Below are 23764 nucleotides of genomic sequence, written 5' to 3' on the forward strand. Positions count from 1 at the left end.
TTAGTCTATACATGAACTGCACACTGGACTGAATAATTTCTCTTTCAGGAAACATCTTAGACATCTATTTGCGAGGGTTCACTTGCTGTAAGTAGGGATGTAAAGATGCCAAAAACTTGCGGTACAATATTACCAGGATAAAAAGTCCACAATTCAATAACCATCACAATATTAAGGTTATTTATGGGTACCTACAGTAGCTGAGTTTTTGTATATCTGAAGCAAAAAAACATTTTTGGAGACAAGAAAATGTTGACTTTAAAATTAATAATAATTACCTCCATGTGTGGATTTTTCATTGACCAAATTTCGATTGTTGGTTGAAAATTTGATAAGAGAGAGTGTTTCCTGGAGAAAATGTGTGTGAATGTGGCCAGGGTGCTGCCAGCAGAGAAGCAGGTCAGCTCTGTGTTGCTGGACCACATTTGATCTGAATGAGCCAACTACCAACTTAACCCCCAGTGTGAGACTGTGGCCCGGACAGAAAAGGCCAATCGCACTTGGGCACTCTGACTCGCGTTGTGTGTGCGCTATCTCAAAAATTCTAACCTCCAAAGTATTGTGTCACCACATTATTTGCAAAGATTCTTTTTCTGATGAATTATAGTCAGATTACAGGGTGGAAATGTGGGTGGTCTCGATGGTTGGTGACAGTTGGACAGTGGAAAATATGGTTACATATGGAGAGTAATGAAATGCAACAGAAGTCCCAAGCTGCAATCGACTCAGGGACATTGTGGTTACATTGTAGTTTTATATGACTTTCACTGGTTTCCTTTTGGAATTGAATGGTTTAACAGGCATTTAAATGGTTTGCCTTCTTTAGGTTCTTTGCCTTCCAAATCTTTCCACAGAAAGTAGGTCTGTTCTTAGCGGTTTTGCATCTCGGCTGTAGATGACGGCTTCTGTATATGAGAGAGGTTATTTTAGTGGCCATTTGAATAAATCAGGAAAATGCCTTTTAATCTTAGCTTTTAATTAAATATATTTTACCTTTGTGTTACGCTAGCTATCTGAATAACGGTAGGTTACAAAATATTACAAAATACATTTGGTGGTCCATCTGCACTTTTGGAACACTGCTTGCTCTGTAACCAGCAACACTGTGCTCTGTCCTATTTGATCACAGCCTGAGGACACATTTAACAGGAAACTTCTCTGTCTGTCTCAACAATTTAACAGCAAAGACTCACACTCATTGAGAGTTATCGGCCTTGGAGTTTTAATACGAAGGTTCGCACATTGTCATAGAGATGTAACACAATACAGCAAAACCGAATTCACACGGAGCACAGAAAGGGAAACTGTACTTTGTACTGCCCGGAGCTTGTCATTACATAAATGAATAAAAATCGAATGCGGCATCCAACAACACTACATCACTGCGATAAATGTGTAATAGACACTAGCCACATCACAACAGCCCTGTCACCATAAGAATATGTTGTCATTTTATGGTTCTGCAAACCAAGAATACATCCATTTGTGTGTGTCGTTTGTATCATATCAATGTTTCCATATTGCTGTAGGACATGAGCTGACTCTGTCACTGGAGGCCGGGGTGGGAGTGTTGTCAGGTCAAGACAGCAGCCAAACTGCAGACCACTGCAACAACAAAACTGGTTGGGTTTCAGCAAATCATTTCTGTGTTTACAACAGTGTTTACAACTTATCACCAGGAACAGTGGCACAAAAAGCAGTTGTTCTTTTACAGAAACATTTCTGCTTTTCCTGCTGGGATTCTGAGCCCAAAACTTGGTAGTCTATGCTAAGATATGATCTTTTCCCAAACATAACCAAGTGGTTTTATGCCCAAACATAACCACACGTTAACCAAGCATTGTTTAAATGTAAAATTTCAATGCATCTGCTATATAATAATGTGCAAATGTAATGCATCCAAGGTTTACGGAAATGTACCTTGCCAGCATTTTTTCTGGTGAGTGAGTTGATGACAAATGTCAAAAAAGGTTTTCTTTCTTCTCTGTTGTTAGGTTATATGTTAGTCACTGTCCTCTTTAACTTTTGATGTAGTCTAGCCAATCTTTTTTTTGTTAGGAGGCATTTTAAAAGAGGTATTAAGAACTGTGATGCAAACTGTTTTATAATTGTCTCGCTGCTCAGTGTAGGTGCAGGGAGATAGTGAATTGCCTATGTGCAGCATGTACACGTATTGTGTTCTGCAGGGGACAGATTTAAGTCTTCTGGCCCACTGAGATAGAGATTGCATTAGGACACGTGAAGTGTCCAACAGTTACCAGCACCTCGCTTCCCTGTGTGTGTGTGTGTGTGTGTGTGTGTGTGTGTGTGTGTGTGTGTTTATTCTGTATGCACCCTGTGTTACGTGGCTCCAGTGCTCTCTCTCATACCACTTTCTGCACGCGTTTAAATTTGTGTTAGTGTGAACATTGTTGCATGCTGTGCAATGCAAGTGCTCCCTTGTGATGCTTTTTGAGTGTGTGTGTTTGTGTGTGTGTGTTTGCACATTTCAAACTGTTTTGTACCATACGGCCAGACGCCGGCCCAAATGAACACAGACCCCCTGTGATGGCTTTGGCCAAGCTGAAACAACACACACACAAGATATACGCACATGACAAGCACGCTGGCAAATGCTGTCACACACACATACACACACACACACACACACGGACACACACATCCACCAGCTGACCCAATTACACAGAGATGCGCAACGAAATGGAAACAAATCTACCCAGAGAACTAGCTAATTTAGAGGGGCTTAACGACACACTCACACACAGGGTGCACACACACACATACACACAAACACGCACACACACACACACACACACACACACACACTTGTATAGTCACTTAGAAAATAAAAGACATCATGTGTCAAGTGGAGTTGAGATTATATGAAAGTGCAAATCGCAAATTAAGTCCTATATTATCTAAAATCAAGTTGCGCTACTAAAATCCTTTCAGTGAATGAAAAGTGTGTGAAGAGATGAGCAGAATGAAACAGAATTACTTTCCATTTCTATTCTCCCCTTTTCCTCAGTCCCCCTCCTTATCATTGGAAATGTATCTCTACACATATTCGCATTTCTTCTGCATAAATAAATGTGTTCATTCCGCAAGTTTGTTCTTCTTTTACACACATCCAACTCTGGTAAGTTTGCAAAGATTGAAGAGACTGAGGCCACTTAACCAACGGTTATGTTACTTCAAACCAAATTTGCTTTCTATTGCAGTTGTAACTTCTATCTGTTCTGGTGTTTGGGTAGATTTTTGTGTGTTTTAGGGGTTTGTTGAATTATTTTGCTTATGTACAAAAAAAGAGAAAATGGAATGGGAATGAATTCAATTCACACTACTTTGTTATAATAGAAAAGAAGCATTTAAGGTCCCCATCCACTCAGAAATGTGTTTTGTTTGTCGGTACTTCACTTGGATGTTTGACCTTCACTGTGCAGAATGATGTATGTGCAGAGTTTGATGCTGGAAGGCTGTTTTTACATTCATCCGCTGAGGGAGGAGAGCTTCTCTGTACTCACCTTAAACATCAGTTTAAGACATTTACATATATTTAGGATTTGTGATGCCAGAACTATTAACAGTACTCATACATTCTGGATTTTGTAGTGAGCACAAAGAGTGATGTAATTTTAATAATTTTTAACAAGGTTTTTTCATTTGGGTAAAAAAAAAACGACAGAAATTATTATTCAAAGCAGATTATTTTTGCATGTCTTGAAACATATCGAGAGGGAAAAGCCTTTGTTCTCATCGTGGCATGACCAACACTAAATGTTGGTTTAATTTTAAATCTATAGCAGTCTTGTTGGAGACTGTTAAGATGAGGATTTGGCTTGTTTGTGTTGGTTAAGTTTAGTGAAAAAAAAAAAAACCCAGTTGACTCTACTGTGTTTGTATTTGATACTATCAATGAATGTTCAAGAGCACACACATTTTTGTACAACTACATGAATGAATTTGGTCGACTATCACTTAATTTTTTAACACATACTGCGTGCACACACACACACACATGCGCGTGCGTCATAGCCTTCACCTTCATCCCCTTTCATACTGTTGGCTAAAATATATTTTTCTTTTTTTCTTACCCTTCTACCCTCCCCCTCTCCTTCCACCACATTCCCCCTTTTTCTCTGTGCGGCCTCGGGGAGAGTAGAGCAGTCATAGGGTTGCAGTAGCCTCTAATCAGTGTGAACAGCAAGCTAATTACCAAACCCTCAGCCCTGGCTGACTGTTAATTGCATACATTAGACACCATCAGCAGCACTGCAAGATTAACACTTAAAATCTTCCCATTGCTGTAGTGGGGATGAGTGCTCCAAGTGTGTTTCTATGTGTGTGTGTGTGTGAAAAAGAGAGTCAGGGGGAGAGAGACAGAGGTGGAGAGGAGGGTCGTGTGCTGTGTTCTCCGAGCGTGCATGTGCGGTGTGTGCTGCCTCTGTGGTTGCGGGTGCTAATATTTAACACTTAATTAGAGCCAAAATGGAGACGTGGCAACATGGAGATGTGTGTAGAGTGTTATAGCTGTTGCCGTGGCGGGGTTGCATGGGTGGGGGCAGGCGGTCTTCGAGGGCAACCCTGAGTCTCTGTGGAGACGACAGATGGAGTGACATTAAGAGCATTGCAGTGGAGGCATTTCAAATAATAAAATATCAATATTTACATTTTAATTACCCACTTCTAGCTCCACCAGGGCCATGTCAAGGAGTGTGTGTGTGTGTGTGTGTGTGTGTGTGTGTGTGTGTGTGTGTGTGTGTGAGCGAGCATGTGCCATAGCTAGCTCCACCGGGACCAAGTCTTCTTGTCTCTATACAGAGTCAAGAGTGCTGCTCAAGTGACACAAGTCTGTTCTGCTTGAGAATGTCTAGGTGAAAGAAACGTGCAAAATTTCTACGAACATTTCTGCTTTCTATCATTATTAATCTTTACTTCCTTTTTCATGTTTTTTCTTTTCCTCAGTCCATTCCTTCTACCTTTCATCCTCTAATGCTGCATCTTGTCTCTCACTCCTTTGATACAATGCTGATGCAGGCAGGACTGACCACTCTGTGAGTGTGTGAGCATGAGCACACAAATCTGTCAAGGGAATTAACCATGTGTTCACAAAACTGACGGGCTTACACACCAACCCTCCTCTCTCTCTCTCTCTCTCTCACACACACACACACACACACACACACACACACACTGCTGACAAACAGAATTAAAGATAAAAACACTCCTTTGAAAACTAAAAGAGAACATAAAGTGTAATAGTTGTAAGCTCTTATCTGTCACTTACTCAAAAGCATCATTAGGGAACCCACTAAGACACTGATTGGACCTTACATCAAAATTTAGACCCCAGGGAAAGTCACCCCATGTCCGTTGAGGATCCACACAAAAAATGAGTCCCTCTCAGGCCATCAGCAGCATCCAGTCAGTGGCATATAGCATTGCCAAGCACGATACCACAATTTTAACTTTGTCACTTAGCAACAATACCAACTTAAAAGATTTCATCAGCACAGTTGGACAATTCTATACAAGGAATAAGTGGAAAGGAGGAATACTTTCCATTTATTCATTTCCAGGGAATTTATAGGCAGCAAAAAATTATGCTCAGAACAACTGGGTCATGATTGAGATAAAACATTATCTATCACTATCTATCTACCTACTATCCATATATCTACCTATCTATCTATCTATCTATCTATTATCTATCTATTTACCTACCTATCCATCCATCCATCCATCTTGTGATGAATTCATTTTCCCAGCTTGTTCAATTAAGTGGGTTGTGACAGTCTATTGATCTCTTGGTGGATTACTTTTTCACAACAATATCCTGCCATAACATATTCTCCTCTCTGAAAAGCCAAAATCCATAGTCCAAGCATCAGCAATGAGTTGCTCTGCTATCCAAACCGTTGGGTTGGTTGTTTTCAAAGAGGATTACATAAAATTCTTTGTTCTCACATTCATTATGTCACTGTGAGAGTAAACATATGACAGGTAAAAATATCATAGTGTGGAGAGGGCATGAGATGTTCTTTTATATAGCACTATTGATGTATGAATAGAAATGTGCTGATTGTGGCTTTAAAACAGAGCCCAATGGTCCCTGTCCAAGCCCGGTGTCTGTATATGAGATTATGAGGCTGTGTTGATTCTATCTTCCTAATCCCCCCTAGCTTTCCATAGAGAGAGGACCACAGAAACTCCGCAGGGATTAATTTACTATTCACAGATTAGAGATATGGTCTCCAATATCATCATCCAGGACAAGCACTGAGAGGAAGGGCTCAACAATGGAGCAATGAGGAGAGAGGGAACAGAGAGAGAAAGAGAGAGATACACACGGCTTGAAAGAAAGACAGAGATGAAAACGAATGCGCACAGAGAGACAGCCTTCTCTCCTACAGCATCATGCCTTAATGTCCTAGCTCGAAGACACGAACATTAGACCTCATTCCACCTCCTCATCTGGGCCTGAAAAAGCCTGGGCTGAAAATCTTAATTAATTGTCCAATAGTGCTGCGGGGTCATTATGCATTGCAATAAAGAAGCGTGTAATTATGAGATTTAACAGCCATTACCAAGGCCAGGAACTCATATGTCATCATCAGCAACCAAGCCAATGGTTTGGTACGGCTGTGTGTGTGGCTTGATGGACAGCACACACACGTGCACAATACACACACTTGCATATGTACATGTTGTTCATGCAGGTATATAGTGTTTAGATATATCGGGGAGAAATGTGTTTGCTCTCGTACAGGCAAACAAACAGTCGTAGGTATATACATATGCATGCATGAGACTAATAGGAGAACACAAACTGAAAATGCATACAGGCGAGAACACACACAGAGAAGCACACACGCTCACACACATACCCATCAGTCTGACCCAGACAATAAGGCAGCCAGCTGTGATAGCAGCCTGCAGATGAAACATCCCATCAAGATTAAACAGACACAAAAATACACACATTATTGCTGCTGTGCGTGTGTGTGTGTTTTGTGTGTGCATGCGAACCCGCAGTGAAACAGTGAGACCACAGACATGGTCCTCCGCCACATAGCAGGTGGGAAGTGACACGCATGTATAAGGATGAAGTGCTGTGTACAAACACAAGCTCACTGTAAAAAGTGCATTATTGGAAAACCAACCAAAAAAAACAGACGAATGGAACTGAAGTTGGAACTAAAAGGAGGAAGTAAAAAGACAAATATGAAGTGTGGCATGCTAGATGGATTAATATAGAAGTAAAACATTTTGTCAAAATGTTCACTGTGAAAAAGGCCCATTGCCTGGAAGAGTTATATTGTTGATCATGTAGCATCTTGTTGGAGTTTCTGTGTTAGGGAAACAGCATCCCTAAAAGTTTGTTCATATTGAACACAAAGTAAATGTATTTTTTGCATTATTGTCAAAGGCTGTGTAAAATAATGATAGCTACTGTGATGTCACCCACTTGTTTGTAAACTGTTGTTTTGAAGCTTCAAGTTTGGCCTTTTGGCTGTAGGCATCTTGGTTTTTAGGAGCCAGAAGCAACAATTTGTACGAAAGGGGGGTGCTGTTGAGGAGCGAGGGGTGGATCTGACTCATGGACTATAGCGACACCTTGCAGACAATTTGCCACTCAAGCTGCCTGCTCTTAAATATGTATAACTTTAAGCCTCACTAGAGTGTAAACAGGTGAGTTATAGAAAAATGTTTTAGGTAATAATGTGTTGACTTAATTTTTAAGCACTGGATGTTGCCAGGTTTCTAGCCTTGATTCTTTTAGTTGTTTCCCTCATTTTTACTTGGCTTTGTACAGTGAAAAATTAGAGTCACAAAGCCTTTACATAACAAAAATTATTTTGTTCAGGTAAAAAAAAAAAAAATAAAGTCTCAGCTTCAGCCAGTATGTGTATAAATGAGAGAATGTGTGGCTTAAAATATAGAACCAACTAGTTAATGGATGGTTATAATTAATAAAACCATTTAACAAACAACAGTTCTTTAATTTTGCCTTTCGACACTGCTGGGCTACATGCAGGCATAGGGGCGGCCCCAAACTGTTGCCTATGTGCAGGTGTTTTCTTGTCTATGTGCATGAGATGAACCTTTCTTTGTGTGGTTATACCTATACTGTATATATAATTTGCCTCTCTGTGTGTGTGTTGTGTGCACAGACCATAAGTCGTCCCCAGCTGGTGACAGGCACGCTCCAATCCTATTTTCCCACCTGCTTATTCCCTGATGGAAAGGATGAATCCTCTGGACTGTTATTTAAGAATGATGGGTGGAGGATGGGAGAGAGAGACGGAGAGAGAGAGAGAGAGAGAGAGGGGTAGACAGAGAGAGGTAGAAGAAAGGGCAATAAACAAAAAAAGCAAGACATACAAGAAAGAGAAGGGAAGTAAGTGGAAAAAGGGGGAAGAAGGTGAGAATCAATGATGGGGGTAAGAGAGGCAGAGGAAGGCAATGGTAGGAGGATAAAGAGAGACTGAGCAGAGTAAATAATAAGAGAAAAGATATAGATAAAGGGGTAAAAGGGAAGATAAAGACAGAAACAGTGAGGAAAGTAGATAGATAAGTAGAAGAGAGAAGATGTGGCGAGAGAGAGAGAATAACTATTTCATGCCTGTCTGTGAACTTTGCATGAACCGACAGGAATAATGTGATGCCATGACAAGCCTGTCCCTCCTTCCACTAGATTTGCTGCATGCATAGGTGTGTGATATGTGTGTGCGGACGTCTGCCAACCCTGGTATGTGTGTGAACTCTTTATATTGCTTTTGGTGTGTGTGCGTACATGTGTGCCCCAACAGATAGAATAGGATGATGATGATTTGAAATGGAGTTTGGCCTGTGCGTAATTATGATCATCTATCTTTATGCCCCGCCAGCATATCATATCATATCACATCACATCATCTCTCTCTCTCTCTCTCTTCCTGAGGCACACACACACACAGACACATACACACACACGCAAACACAAAAGCAAATTGAAAGTGGTAAAAGCTGACTGTTTGCTAGTGATGACTTAGATGATGATGGGCTCAGATGGTGTGCTGATTTATTTGTTACTGCTCGTCTGATGTCACATATTATAAAACTGTGCACGTCTGTGTGTGTGTGTGTGTGTGTGTGTGTGTGTACATCTGTGCACATTCACTGTGTAGTAGTGCTACTTTAGGAATGTATGTTTGTGTCTTCATGGGTGCTTTAACGATGTATGCGCCTGTGTACGCAAGCTTGTGTGCATGCTGATGTATGCGACTTCTCTCTGGTGTGTGTGTTTTGTGTGTGTGTGTGTGTGTGACAGACATTATTTGATGCAGATTAGTCAGCGTACTCAGATTGCAGGCTGTGTCTCAAAGGCTGATAGACAAATGAATTTGATTTGCTAATGTAATCAAACTAATAAGAAAAACAGCAATGGGCTGCTGAGCGCAAATCTCATGACTTCAATATTTGTGTTTTTTTCCCTCACTTTTACTTGAACATTTATCTACTGAATGCCTTTCACGGCTTAGTTTTTTTTCTTAGAAATTAGAATCAAAATGATTAAAATTACTTTCAATGAGAGGCCGTAATCTTAAACAGTCAGAAAAAACAGATCACCATAAGACGCCACTTTTAAAATCAGTGTGGTTCTTCATATACAGGTATTTCATTCACTTGTTTAACTGTGCAGAAGTTAGTAAAGACACTGTTAATGATGTGATCATATCTTCTTTATGCTCACTGCAGCACTACTACAAGCTGCTACTACTCTTCAAGTGGCTTTTTTTTATTTTTCATTTTCAGTTCAGGTCTGATGTGGTGTGACACGTGGATACAGCGACAGCGACAGCGACAGCTGAACCGTGTGTGAGTCAAGTTGTGTGTTCATGTGTGTGTGTGTATCCGTATGATATGTCAGGTTGCTCTACTCTAAAGGCATAAGGTGTGTGTCACCACCAAGGTGTGACCTGATAGAGGTAATACCACTGTCTGTGAATATGTGTGTTTGGTGTGTGTGTGTGTGTGTAAAACAATGTGTGTTTTTAAAGCAGGCACCCAAAGCTGTGAGTGTCATCATAGGCACATTGTCATGGAAACACTGTCAACACAATGATGACAAAACAAACACAGGGCATCGGACAGACAGGAGAGTCAACACAGACTGAACGTGTCCTCGGAGACTGAATATGTAGGTGCACTTGTGTGTGTTTGGTACAAGTAAGTTATTTTGCAAACAAGCATCACAAAGAAACTCAAATTGCATTGTTAGGTGGGCACATTGTTGACTGATTTTACAAAACTTTTAGTAGATTTTCATGCTTGAAACATTGCTCCTTGTCCTAGATCATAAAAACAGAAAAACTTTATCATTAATTAAAACCTACAGAATGATCTCACCTCAAAAATACTTAAAAGAGAGGGACAAAAAGAAAAAGTGCAATAAAGTAGATGAGACAGAAGAAAAGCAATGCACAGAAAAAGGAAAATGTTTTCCCTCCTCTGTTTTCTCATATTAATGATATGCTTCCACTGCCCACAGACTTAATCCAATAAAGAAATCCCAACTTAATCCAAACATTAAGCTCGGATATCAAATATTCTTTTCCTAATTTGATTTCATCAATATTTGTTTTCATCTGCAAACAGGAGTGTGTTTGTTTGTATGGGCTGCGAGAGGAAACCGTGGTGTTGGTGCTCTGGAAAATAAGATGTCTCTGATGCACGATATGGACAATGAAACACACAAACACGCACACACATAAGCAAACACACACACTAGAAGACACCAACCTCTAAATGTGTTATGTAGCTCAGGGATGAGCAGAAATGGAAATCAAACACGCCCAGCAGAGCTCAGAGAAAATCAACAGCGACTGGAAACACAAACATGAAGATATGTACTGGAGAGCACAAAAGAAACAAAATTGACCAAGGCAATGAACTAAATCAAATTCTGATTCTAAACCTAAATCAGATCCTAACAAAGTCATATTTATGAGTTGAATCTTATTATAATATATAAAAGGCATTAGAATATAGAGAAGGCAAAGACAGTTATCAGAGATAAGACAGAGACAGACTACTGTCAGTTATGTTCCTTATCTTTTTCACCTTAACTGACTGGTGTGTTAATAAAGTAACCCTGTGAACTATATGCATTTTTGTTAAATCAGTATAAAAAAACATACTGATTTAACGTCAGCATTTCCTTTTTGTTTTCTTCTCCAGGCTAAAGAATGATTGGAGTTTACTTGTAACAATTAGGTGACTTGGAGCTATTTTATTTTACAATAGAATTTATATAATGTGATAATTTATTCGAGAATAAAAAAAAATTCTTTGCAATTTTCTATCACATAACTAAACATTTTTAAATCTTGTTTTAACCTTTTGACCTCTTCCCTACAAATCTTTCAGTATGCATGTTAAGCCCATAAAGGCTTGTGTTCATGTGTTTTCTTAGACACTATGCTGCACGCTGGTGTCTATGTGAATGGACTGTATGTTTGTGTGTTGTGTCTGTGTGTTAAGGAGGCACCCAGCATGCTGTGACTGTCAAGGTGAACTACCCTTAGCCGACAGAATGGGGGCAAATCTGCTTGTGCGTTTGTCTGTGTGTGTGTACATGTGTATTTCTGTGTGGTATGTGCGTTTTCATGGGTTTACGCGCACATGTGTACCTAGACCAGCCGTTTTATTGTGCTGAGAGCGACAGACAGACTGGAAGATGAAGTGGGGGACGTACAGTGAAGACCACAGAGGGAGGGAAGACGAGGCAGTATTGTTCCAGTAGTTTCATGCCATTAAAACTCGTTTAACGTTTGGAAAAGAATAACGTGTATGTATGTGTGCGTGTGTGTGTTTGAGTGCGCCGAGGTTTAGAGATGTTACTCCTCTGATTTATCGCTGTATGATCCAGAACCTCTTTGCTGATTGATGGCAACACCAGACATAATAAGGACGGCCAGAGAGTGACATCATCACTTGTCTGGGCTTTAACATTCCTCTGTCGGCACACACGCAGACACACATGCAGAAACACACACACACACACACACACACACACACACACACACATGCACTGTGCTGTTCTGCATCTCTTGGATCTCATTGTGAAGTGTTATAATGTGTGTCAGTGTTAATTTAGAGAGCTGCACTTTCGGAGTCGAGGATGTGTGTATCCATGTGTATACGTGTGCATGTGTGTGTGCGCAGAGGTTCCCCTTGGCTGCGGAGACTCAACATTTGATTTGCTAAAAGGAGCAGGACACTTCTATTAATCAATATTTGCTGACTGACTGGGTGTCTCTCTGGCTGATTGACCGGCTGTGCAGTTACTTGACGGACTGATTGGCTAACTAACGGACGGACTGACTGTCTGGTAGTCTGAATGACCAGCTGCTCGACTGGTTGACTAAATCTCTAAGTGAAAACCATTTATAACATGACCGAAAGAGAAAGAGCATAGAAGAACAACAGCAGAGGCCCAGATTATGGAGGGCTTTGCTCACTGGGTCCTCACTGAGTATTCTGCGTGATGTACCAATGTTAGACAATGAGGCATATTTGAATGAGCATTCTGATCGATGAGCTGCTGATTATACCATTAAAAATCTAGAGCTGAATTTGCACTAAACCGTGATCACTGCATCTGTAGAATCCAGTGACCAATGAACTCTGGACAGTGTCTTGAGTTTCCCTTCACACTTGTTCAACATTGTGTCACAAGTGTTCTCTCCTACTGGAAACCACTTGGCTTCGTGACTTTAGAAGATGGATATTATACTTTCATCATTTGATTTAGTTAAGGGTACACAACCAAACCAGTTCATAATTTGGTTGTAAACAACAGAGTCAGTCGCTGTTCCTTTAGTTTGTCCGACAAATTCTTCCATGGTCCTTCCTGAGGAGTTCCTCAATCGCGTCATCTCTCCAGTTATACATTTTCGCTGCCATCTTCATGTAAATGACTTTTCATGCAAGGTTCATGATAAAAACTTCATTGACATGGCCACTTGCTCCCTCTGAATTCTCCAGACATTTACCTGCTCCATTCACACATGGGCTCAGTTAGACATTACATAGACTTTGTACTAAGATGATGGCAGGGTAAAGTCCCTTTCATGTCCAACCAAGCTGATTTAGACATTTGTGTTCTCACAGACTTCTTTGGGTAATGTCTAGATATTTTCAGGTATGAAAGGGGCCATATAGTCATACAGAATGGCTTGCTGGGGGGATGAGGGAAGCAGGGAGGTGGGAGGCGTGGGAGGGGATAGGGGTTGAGAGATGAGGTTGACTTGATAATGAAGAGGTTAAGGATACCATGGAGAGAGAGGGTGAGAGGTCAGGTCAGATTGAGGGAGAAAGGCAGGGAGAGTGAGACAGAGACAGAAGTAGAGAGAGAGAACGAGGGAGGTCACATGAGAGGTTGGAGAGGTGGGGGTATTTAGCCATCGGGTCATAACAGTATTGTGTTAAAGGCTCTTTGGGAGTTTTACCGAGGTAATGTATGTGACCTCCCTGCTTTCCATTTTCTTTCCATTTCCTACACTTGTGTTCTCTCTCTGAAACCTCCTCTTCAGTTTTCCATTCTCTTAATTCATGTTTTCAGCATCACCACGGGGAATTTCAACACCCACCTCCGAATCCAAACAAGGACTAAGAGGAAGAAAGAAGAAAAGATAGAAGGCCAATAAATGGCTAAAGGAGACAGGAAGAGAGCATGAGGCAAGAGGACTTCCCTCTTCACTGCCTATCCCATCACCACCACCCAAACCCCTTCTCCCATATCTCCATAAAGGCCGATTAAATGAATAGACAGACAGCAACCCCCCTCCGCCACCTCCCTTCCCCCCAGTTTTACAGCTCAATCATACTGCGTTACTGCCGACACATAGACTGCTTATCCTGAGTGTCAAAATTGAAAAGGGAACGAAAGAAAAGAGAGGGAGAAAGACTGTAAAGAAAAGAAAGAGCAAGTAAGAGGAGATAGTGAAGCAGGAGAATAGCGGAGGGGAAGTGGGGGGCGGCCCAAGAGCAATTTCTTCCTTGAATAAAGAAAGAATGGGGGAGGGGGTTGTAAAAAAAAAAAACACTAATGGCAAGGCCTCTGGTTCTGGTAAAATAGACTGTGTTATAGGTTCTGGCTCTCGTTCGTTGATTCATTCATTTGTTCGTTCCTTGCTCTTTCGTCAAGTCAAGTGCTCGCCTGTCTGTCTTTCTCTTTTGTGTCCACGAGTCTAGATAAGAGCTGCTGGCATGACTGCCCGGTAGTCGTTTAGTTATTATTGAGAGAGAGAGAGAGAGAGAGAGAGAGAGAGAGAGAGAGAGAGAGAGTGAGAGAGAAGAGAGAGAGAGAGAGAGAGAGAGAGAGAGAGAGAGAGAGAGAGGAGGATGGAGTATAAGGAACAGAGAAGAGAGGATGAAAAGACTAATTCTACAGACAGATAAATGGCTCATTTGAATGGCCTTTCTTTCTTTTAATTCACTCTCTCATTCGCTCCTGTTCAACTATTTGCCTCCTCCTCTCACCTGACCGCTCCATGTTCATGTTCAACACACACACACATACACACACACACACACACACACACACTTGACTATGACATGCAGCCTAATATGCAACTGGAGTTGTCTCTATGAGAGGTATTAAAATGAGATCTTCTCTTCACTAATCCATATTATTGGACGCCAAAGTCTTTCACGCCCGCTGAATAATAACTGACAATATTTTCACATAGCCACAGTTTCCTGAGAGTGACAGTATACTGGTCATATACTAATATTCTAATATATTTGTGCATGTGTGAGGTTACTCGTTTGAATCAGCAAAAACGCGTTTAACACTTGTCTGTGTTTACGTGTTTGTATGCATTTCATCTCTCTCTTTCACACACACACACACACACACACACACACACACACACACACACACACACACGTGCATGTGTGAGCTGCACACGTGTGATTGTGTCCCATTCCTTGTGGGATAACAACAGACACACACTGGGTCTGAAACCTCATTTTCCTCTCCTAATGACATATCAAATGTTTGCATATAGGCCATATCAGTATGGAAATGAGCGTGCACACACACATACACACACGGCTTTAGAATAAAAGAACCAATCAAAGAGATATGTGTGTATATGTGTGTGTGCTGTCACCAGTCTCTAAGGTTGGGCGAGTCTCTGTGTCAAACATGACTAGCAGCGCACACACACACTCAAACACACGTACACGTACCCTAGCCTTGTTATCCCGGGGCCTGTCTTGCAGGCAGCCTCTCTAACGCTGAGTGATGTTTAAATTAGTTTACAATTTAGCCTCCTCGCTATCCGCAGACGGCTCTTAACTCAGTGTGTGTATGCAATGTGTTTTTGTGTGTGTGTGTTTGTGCGTGTGTGAGCGTAACAAATTGTTGCCAGTACGGCAGACATCTAATGACTTCAAATTAGCTGCCTGGCGCTCGCCTTGACACGTTGTTACCACTGTTAGCAGCCTGTGTGTGCCCGTATGTGCGTATGAGTGTATGTGTGTGTGTGTGTGTATGCAGCACAGCACAGCCATATCATGAAGCATAAATTGGCTTCAACTCTCCTCCCTTTGCCTCTGACTTTTTTTTCTCTTCTGTTTCTCTGTCTCTCTCCATCAATTTGATTAAAAAAATTACTGTACCATGGCAAGCAGAGACGTGTGCATGTGTGTGTTCACATGTACACCCTGCACATAGTCAGTCAAACACGCACGCACTCACACACACAGACAGACAGATACACATAGGCTTGACAAGATGTGAAACAAGTAGGGTGCAAAAAGGTTAACAGATCTATTCTATTCTATTCTATTCAAGACTTAACTCATTGTAGACTCTATTATTTGTCTTGTGTGTGTGTGTGTGTGTGTGTGTGTGTGTGTGTGTGTGTTTTGTGTAAGAGTCTGATAAAGAATGTTGAGAAGACTTATTTCTTTCTGACAATCCTTCCCACCCTGAGTGAGCAGTAGATCACTTTTTGTGTGTACATGTCCAGGTGTGTGTGTGTGTGTGTGTGTGTGTGTGTGTGTGTGTGTGTGTGTGTGAGAGAGAGAGTATTAGATCAGTGTTCAGTGTTGTAAACAATGAGGATTTCATAAGGTGTTCACATCTTACACACACACAAGGAAGATGAAGAGTTCTATCTTTCTCTGTGAGCAGTGGATTGCCTTTCTCGTTCATCTAATCACGCCATCTTCTCTCCTCCAAGCAATCGTTGCGCTTTGCTCCCCCCACACAGAAAGCTGCACACACACACATGTGCACACACTCGGCCCAGCTCATAATCTGGCCAACTCAGTCCACTCACTTGTGAAAGTAGTGGGCAAAGGAAAAGGCAATCTCAATCCAAAACAATACAGTAAATATGCATTGTGTGTACACTTGTGTGTGTATATATGTTTGTGAGTCCTCTGTGTTTATGTATATATAGTAGGTGCATCCCAGAGGTATGGGGAGAGAGACAGAGAGAGCAGGGGAGAAAGATAAATGGATTAAAATAGAAGGCATGAAAGAGTATAACGCAGGACAGAGAGATTACAGGAAAGCAGACAGGATTGGAACGAGGCTATATGTTGTTTGGAAAGAGAAAAATAAATATTCAGAGGGCTATACTTGGTATATGGATCGATATATATGTCTGCTTACTGCCCATATAGCAGCGCATAGATCAATACACTAACAAGAAGCAATGCATATTCCCATCCCTCTCTCTCCCGCGCTCGTCATCTCTTTTTCCTCTTTCTCTCCGTTATTTTCACATTTATTGATAAGATATAATACGTATCATTTGGAGCCCCTGTTATCCAATGCCATTGACTTTATTGTCATAGATTTACGCAGCATGACTGAGTGGTATTTATGCCTCTAATCTGGTGCTTCCCTCTATACTGTCACAACCCCCCATACTGTTTGAGCAGCGGCAACAGGGAGTAATTCTATTCTACTCTGTAACCATATTTCCGGTCGACAATGGGACTAATCTTTGTGCTAATCTGTGTTAATCTGAGACGCTGCTCTTCCCTCCTCTCTTCTGTCACAGCAGGCTCCTTCACTTAAACCAAAACCAGATTAAAGTTTTCATCTCATACGTCTTGCTCCTCGTCTTTCTCTTCAATTCAGCTTCCACAGCCAGATGCATTTGTCGCATAAGTCTTGCTTTTCACCTCTCTTTTGTTTAGTTATTTTTGTGTTTTTGTGCTCATTTGTGTTACTGTCATTATTACAATCCTCTCATCTTGTAGTCAGGATACAATATTGATAGAGAAGGAGTTATTCTAACAGATTATTTTACATTCCTCTGTTTTAGTTATGGATCTGTTGAGTTACACATATGTACTAAAAGCTAAAGCAGACATTCTACTGTATATATCAAAAACTAGTCAGCATAGTGTCATCAGAATGTGACATTTTCACTTTCGGTTTGATTTACATCATCTGCTGTATAAAAAAGCTCCCTGCAGTAGTATTTTAAATTCTAAGATGTTTACGACTTTTTTTTAATCACTTCAAAAACATTTTACCACAAAGCATGTTCTGTGTCCGCATACACATTTTGCAGGGTGCTTTGTAGAACTTTTCCAAAGGATTTTTAACCAAATTTAAGACTGATTTTTGGGACAAAACACCTTTTTTCTTAATCAATCATTGTAGCTGAGTATAAATACGGTAAGTAGAATATATATGTGGTCCTCTGCAGACGTAGGTTTCATGCAGGAACATGGTTGTTAGAGTGAGTTTGGTTACAATTTACCAACAGGTAAGTGCATGTATAAAATAAAAATACAGTACTAAGTTCAGTTGAAGGTTTAAAAGATTTGTAACATAAGAAATTTGACTTTTACACAGAAGAACTTGACTAATTTAAAAAAATATTAATTAAAGCTCGATAAATAAAATTAGATAAATGCTTGTGGCAATTAAGACCTCACAAAGTCAAATAAAAGGCTTTTGACAAATGACTTTAAAGCCTAATATTTTCAAAATAAATTAAAAACTAAAACTAAACAAAATCTAAAAAAAACCCTTTTTTCTATTCATCATGCAATGTTCTAACAGCCACAGGGGAAGAGCTTTACTTATAACATCCTCATTGTGTATTTTTCTGACATAATTGTAACCCAACTTTTAATACCAGTACATACACAGTTCACCAGGAGGGTAAAGCTGGGCTTTCAAAGGGCATTGCCATATATATTGCACAGTGACTCAAAGACACACCCACATACATGTCAAATATAAGGGGATTGGACACTTTGGTTCAAAGGTCAGAATATCTGCTTGTTTGTGTATGTGTGTGTGCATGAAGGTGCTATACCAGTAAGGGCATTTGGTTGGTCAGGTGGAGGAGTCAACAGTTCACACCGTCTGAGTGTAAGGATTAGGGTGAAAGGTCACGCCTTAGCACCAGGTGTACTTGTGTGTATGTAAGTGTGCATCTGGAGCAGTTGATTCCGACCTTGTGCTCGGCCAATTCACACAGCATGTGTGTCTATCCTGTATATGTGCGTGTGTGTGTGTGTATGAAATCTCCTATATTCTGGAATTGGAAAAAAAATGCATGCATGGACATATGCGTGTGGTCATGCCACAACATGGAGTCAGGTTGGGTTCAGTGTGAAAGCCAGGATCCAGCAGTTTTGTCCCTCCTACCTGGGATATGTTTGGCCCAGCCGATGTTGACCACCAGCTCTCTGTCCGCCAGGTCACACAGCGTAGTCAGGGCCTTGATGTCGCTGTCTGGTACTGTTGGGTCAGGCATAGCGTAAATCTTCTCTGGCTCGGCCACCAGCAGGTGAGAGACGATTTTGTTATCTGCAAGGCAGCCAAAGGCAACTGACATGACCACCAGACAAGGAGAAAGACACAGAGACAGAGAGATGGTGAATTTTTGCCGTATTAGGCTGCAAGCTGTTCCACACCAATCCGGTGCAAAAAATGTGAAAGGTCATATGCAAAGTCCCTTCAAACATGGCTCGCTAGATAAAACATATGTCCAAATGTGTTTCTACACGTAGCAACAGAAGTAGCTGACATGTTGCATCACATCAACACATAATACAGTGCAGTGTTCTCCATAATGTACAGTACACAAACCATGATGTAGAATAATACACATAAAGCATTTTACACATGTAATGTACATATTAGAGGTTGACTGATTTATCAGTAAGGAGGTATTAAACACTGTCATTACTGGTGGAACCTGGCTCATAGAGTACATAATCTACTGGCGCTGAAAGTTATATCAACCAATTAATCGTCAATCAGCTTTTTTCTGTTGCAAACTATTGTTATTGTATCAGCTGCTAAAAATTGATTGACCTCTAATATATACAGTCTATATGTGTGTATGTATTGTATTGTATACAAATATGCACAACTGAAAGAACTTAAATTTGTTTGAAAGAAACTGTAATTAAACCTCTAAAAACACACATACTTAAAAAAATGTATTTTAGTGTAAAAGTAAACTTTCAAAATTATCTTTAAAATCATGTTTATTGTTAATTATACTGTATACAGTATGTTATATAATGAAACACAGTTGGGTTTTTTTCCTCCGTGCACTGTCAGATGACAGTTTTTATGCCACTTTATTCAAAAATATGTGATGGAAACAAGATTAAATCAGAGGATGCCTGACTACAAGGCCTTGTAACGTGCTGTGGAATTTCTCAACAATCAAGCAATAGATAATTGATCTGATTCCAGTAATTTGGCAGGACTGAAGATGACAAAAGATCAAAAAATTATTGAAACGTTTCCAGTGTAGGAGACGCTTCAAGGTGTGATTAAAGGCGATTACTGCTGGTGATACAGGTTGCTTAAAACGCCGCCTTTTGTATCACAGGCCTTAAGAAGCTCCGCCGAAACATACAGGAGGGAAAGATAATTCTGAAAGCCAAACAGCTCAGCTGGTAATGGTGACATGTGGTGATGAGATCTCTATGGCCCATTAGTAACAGACTGATACCCTGCTTCCAAATTAATCCACTGACTAATCAAGCATGGGAATAATAACAGAGGATAGAAGAGCAAGAGCAGAGCGAAGCGGAGCGAGGGATAGAGGAAAAGAGAGAGAGGGAGATAAGCAAAGAAAAAAATGGGGGAAGACAGACAGGTAGAAATAGAGCCATGGACAGATTGTAAAAGACAGACAGGAAGAGTTGAGAGAGCGACAGCTAGATAGAGATAAACAGCAAGAGAGAGTGAAACAGAGTTGGGGGGATGAGTTGTGTATTGATCTCACACTCTCCACCCCCAATTCTGTTACACACATACACACACACACACACACACACACACATGCACACAAACACACACACTTGTACACAGATATATTCTTTCCATCCTCTTCCCTCTAGCTCCAGCACCAGGGTCGTTTGAGCCAAACCAATCCCAGTCACACTGCAGTATCTGTGGGTAAATCTTATTTAATGTTTCCCTAATTAGAATCAATGGAAGCCCATTTCCAAACCCTGGGCTATTGTTCTGTTCTCACACAATCAATGGGGACGCTGAGGCTAGGGATTGGGCTACAGATAGATAGGCCGTGTGCGTGTATCTGAGAGAGAGACAGAGGGACAGAAAGATTTTTTTTTGCGCGTATTGACTGTGTGTGAGAGAAAAGGAACAAGAGAGACACAGGAAGCCTGTATCAATGCTATAGTTTTTGTTTTTAGTGCAGAAAGAGATTTGTGTTCATACATATATTAAGGAAAAGATGCAAATAAGGATCAGAACCTCAATAACTATCATAAGTGGTCAGTGGTGATGAGTAAACAACTCATGTTGGAACTCTGTTTCAAAATGTGACAAATGCTTGATAAAAATAATGAGATTAAAGAGTCAAATATAACAAACCAAGAAAACGTGAAGCTTGTAATTCAGTTAGCTGGGACACACACATGCTCTGTGTATGCAAACACCACTATTGTAAACACCCACACAGTGTGTAAGTGTAAACACATTCATATTATCCCATCATTTCATGATTAGTAGTGCAGAAGTCCCGGTAAACTGTCGTGCAGCCATTCAGCATATTGGCCTAAAGCAGAATATGCTCCAGCTTTAAGCAAAATGGGCTTTGGGGACCAAGCTGCTAAACACTCAATCTGCACTGCATGTGTGTATGTGTGTGTGTCATGTGTGCGAGCAGACGCTTAGCTAAAGAGCTAACTCTAGTTTGATGTGGTTGCCAGATTGGATTTAATCCGGATTAGGGTTCTGGCTGTTCCCCCTCCCTCCCTCCCTCCCTCTTGCCTTTCCTCCCCTCTTCTCTCTCTCTCTGAGAAACCTCATTTAGTCTCTTCCTCTGTCTCCACCTGTCTCTCTTTCACTCTCACTCACTCTCTCCCTTGTTAATTTTTCAATCATCAGGCTTTGGCGATGGTTTTATTCTTTAAAAAACGCAGCCAATCCAGCCGCAGCTAAATGAATACCTTTATAGTGAAATATTACACACATAAAATGTTATGACCCCAAACTGGTAGCAGTAGAGGCAGGGAGATAAACTTGGTCCCAAACAGATGGGCTTCTCACTACCCTGTGTCTATTTATGTGTGCGTGTGTGTTTGTGTGTCTGTGTTGAATTTTTTTATTTTTTTTTACTGTCCAACTGTCTCCATTAAGACACGAACTGATGGCAGTTCCTTGTACTTCTGATCGCCAGACAACGACTCTCGTCTACACTGCCTGCACATTATGATACAATATGCTAGAATTTGAATGTTTTCTGCTCATGTACTGGGAGGGATTTTCTGGTGCACAGTCCTTCATTGTTCCCTGTGCACACAGTGTCAGATGCTGTTGTCTCTGTGGCACATATGTTAGTTTGCAGAGTATGAGTTACTCTGCACGGAGGACTGTATGCAAATTTCTGTCCTTGAGAACCACTGTTCAACTTCGCAGAGAAAAGGTCTATTACATGCACTGTAGCCAGTCAGCGTTAGTGTGTGTGTGTGTGTGTATGTGTGTGTTTTCTTACATGGCTTCTTGGGAGGCAGAGCCAGCTGTGGGTTCAGGTATGGACTGTTGTCCGCATCTATCCGGCGCTTATACTTCTGTCTCCCACCGCGAACCCTGTCCAGACGAACACCTGTAAGAAATGAAAGAAGTGCATCAATACACTGTTTGTGACCCTTGCTTTAAGAGAAAAAACAAACTTTTGAGCTTTTTGAATACTTAACAAGAAGGAATATAAATAAATATTACACTATAATATGAGAAGAGAGAGTGCATTGTAAAATATGACAAGTTGATATTATTTAAAGTAATCTTTGAGACTGTTTGCCTTAAAAAAGTAAAGAAACATAACCATGAATCTTAAGTTAAGTTTACGTTAAATCCAATTAGTAAGTTTACTTGAAATTTAGCTATATTTACTTAATTTTGTGAAGTTGTTGCAACTTAAAAATGAAAAGTGCAATTACCGGGTTCTTTCTCAGTGTTAACAAGTTTCATAAACTAAGGGGATTTTACCAATGATAAAGTTTTTAATAAAGAGATTTGCGAGTTCTGTACTCTTAACATGTTTAACATAAAAATAGGATTGACTAGTTTGCAACCAGCAGAATACAGATATATAGCACAGTGCATTTGGTTTACTGAAGTTGCAATAGCTTAGAAAGATTTAATTACACTTGTCATTTTTAGGTTGCAACAACCTCACAAAATTAAGTAAAAATAACTAAATTTTAAGTAAACTTATACAGTTAGATATAAAGTTAACATAAATTAAGATTAATAGTTATATTTACTTACATTTTTCTGGGCAATCAGTTTTCTAGATTATTTTTCTTATTATTATATATTATTATATTATTATAAGTAAAATCAACTTGTCAGATTTTACAGTGTGGGAATGAGATGAAAACATGCAGCCTGGAACAAGATAGCATGTGATGTCAGGGAGTAAAGCGGTGACAGTTATGCTGTTTCTGCAGCACATACGTGTGTCTGTGTCTGTTAGCACGCCAACACTTTTATATCATTGTGAAGCTTGCTAAACTCGCCTGCCTCTTTTATTCTTCAACAAGCCTAATTTATAGAGACACCATTGGGGTAAAAGGCCTCTTTCTCTCTCTCATGTCGTCTCTCTGGCTTTCTGACTTCCTCTTTTCCTGTCTCTTGCCCAATCTCCGTCTCTCTCTCTCTCTCTCTCTCTCTGTCTGTCTCGTTAATTAATTGACACAAAGGAGTCCTAATTTAATTAGGCCTATCTCTCAGGGGATTGGATGTTACCGTGGTTACCACTTAAAGATGGATAAGGAAGACAGAGGTGTCATGTACCCTGGAGGAGGAGAGGAGGAATCTGGAATTCTGTTTACACCGTTCAGAAATAAAACAATGCTCAATTAAGACAATAATCATCTACAGAAGCTTCACCAACATGTGGTCTAGAGGGGGAAAAAGTTATCCTAATACTGAACACCAAAAAATATTATATAAACATCCCCTCGTATTGCTTCACAGTGCACCGATGTTAAAGTTTTTTTGAGGCAGGTGTATTAAAACAGTGTGGATTTAAATGTATAGACAGAGAGAGAAAAAGAAAGAGAGGTGGGTAAAAAGAGTGAGAGCAAGAGGGAGATTTGCTAACACACCGAGATTTAAATCCTCTGAAAAATGTGCTGACCACGACCAAGACAACATGCCAAAGAGATTTAACAGAAAGACTACCTATTGGCAGTAAAGAAAAAAAATTGTCAGGGAGCATGTTTGCTCATTCAC

At 40.5% G+C, this 23764-nt stretch overlaps 1 protein-coding gene across 1 annotated transcript in view; it reads right to left on the minus strand.

Moving 5' to 3' along the window:
* Positions 1 to 23764, minus strand: part of esrrga (estrogen-related receptor gamma a) — a 71754-nt gene that overhangs the window by 11683 nt on the left and 36307 nt on the right. The window contains 2 exon segments of the mRNA XM_042486879.1: positions 18683 to 18865; positions 22020 to 22130. Coding sequence (XP_042342813.1) covers positions 18683 to 18865; positions 22020 to 22130 — 294 coding nt within the window.

The sequence above is a fragment of the Plectropomus leopardus genome, chromosome 1 (assembly GCF_008729295.1).
Source record: "Plectropomus leopardus isolate mb chromosome 1, YSFRI_Pleo_2.0, whole genome shotgun sequence".
Taxonomy (NCBI): Eukaryota; Metazoa; Chordata; class Actinopteri; order Perciformes; family Serranidae; genus Plectropomus; species Plectropomus leopardus.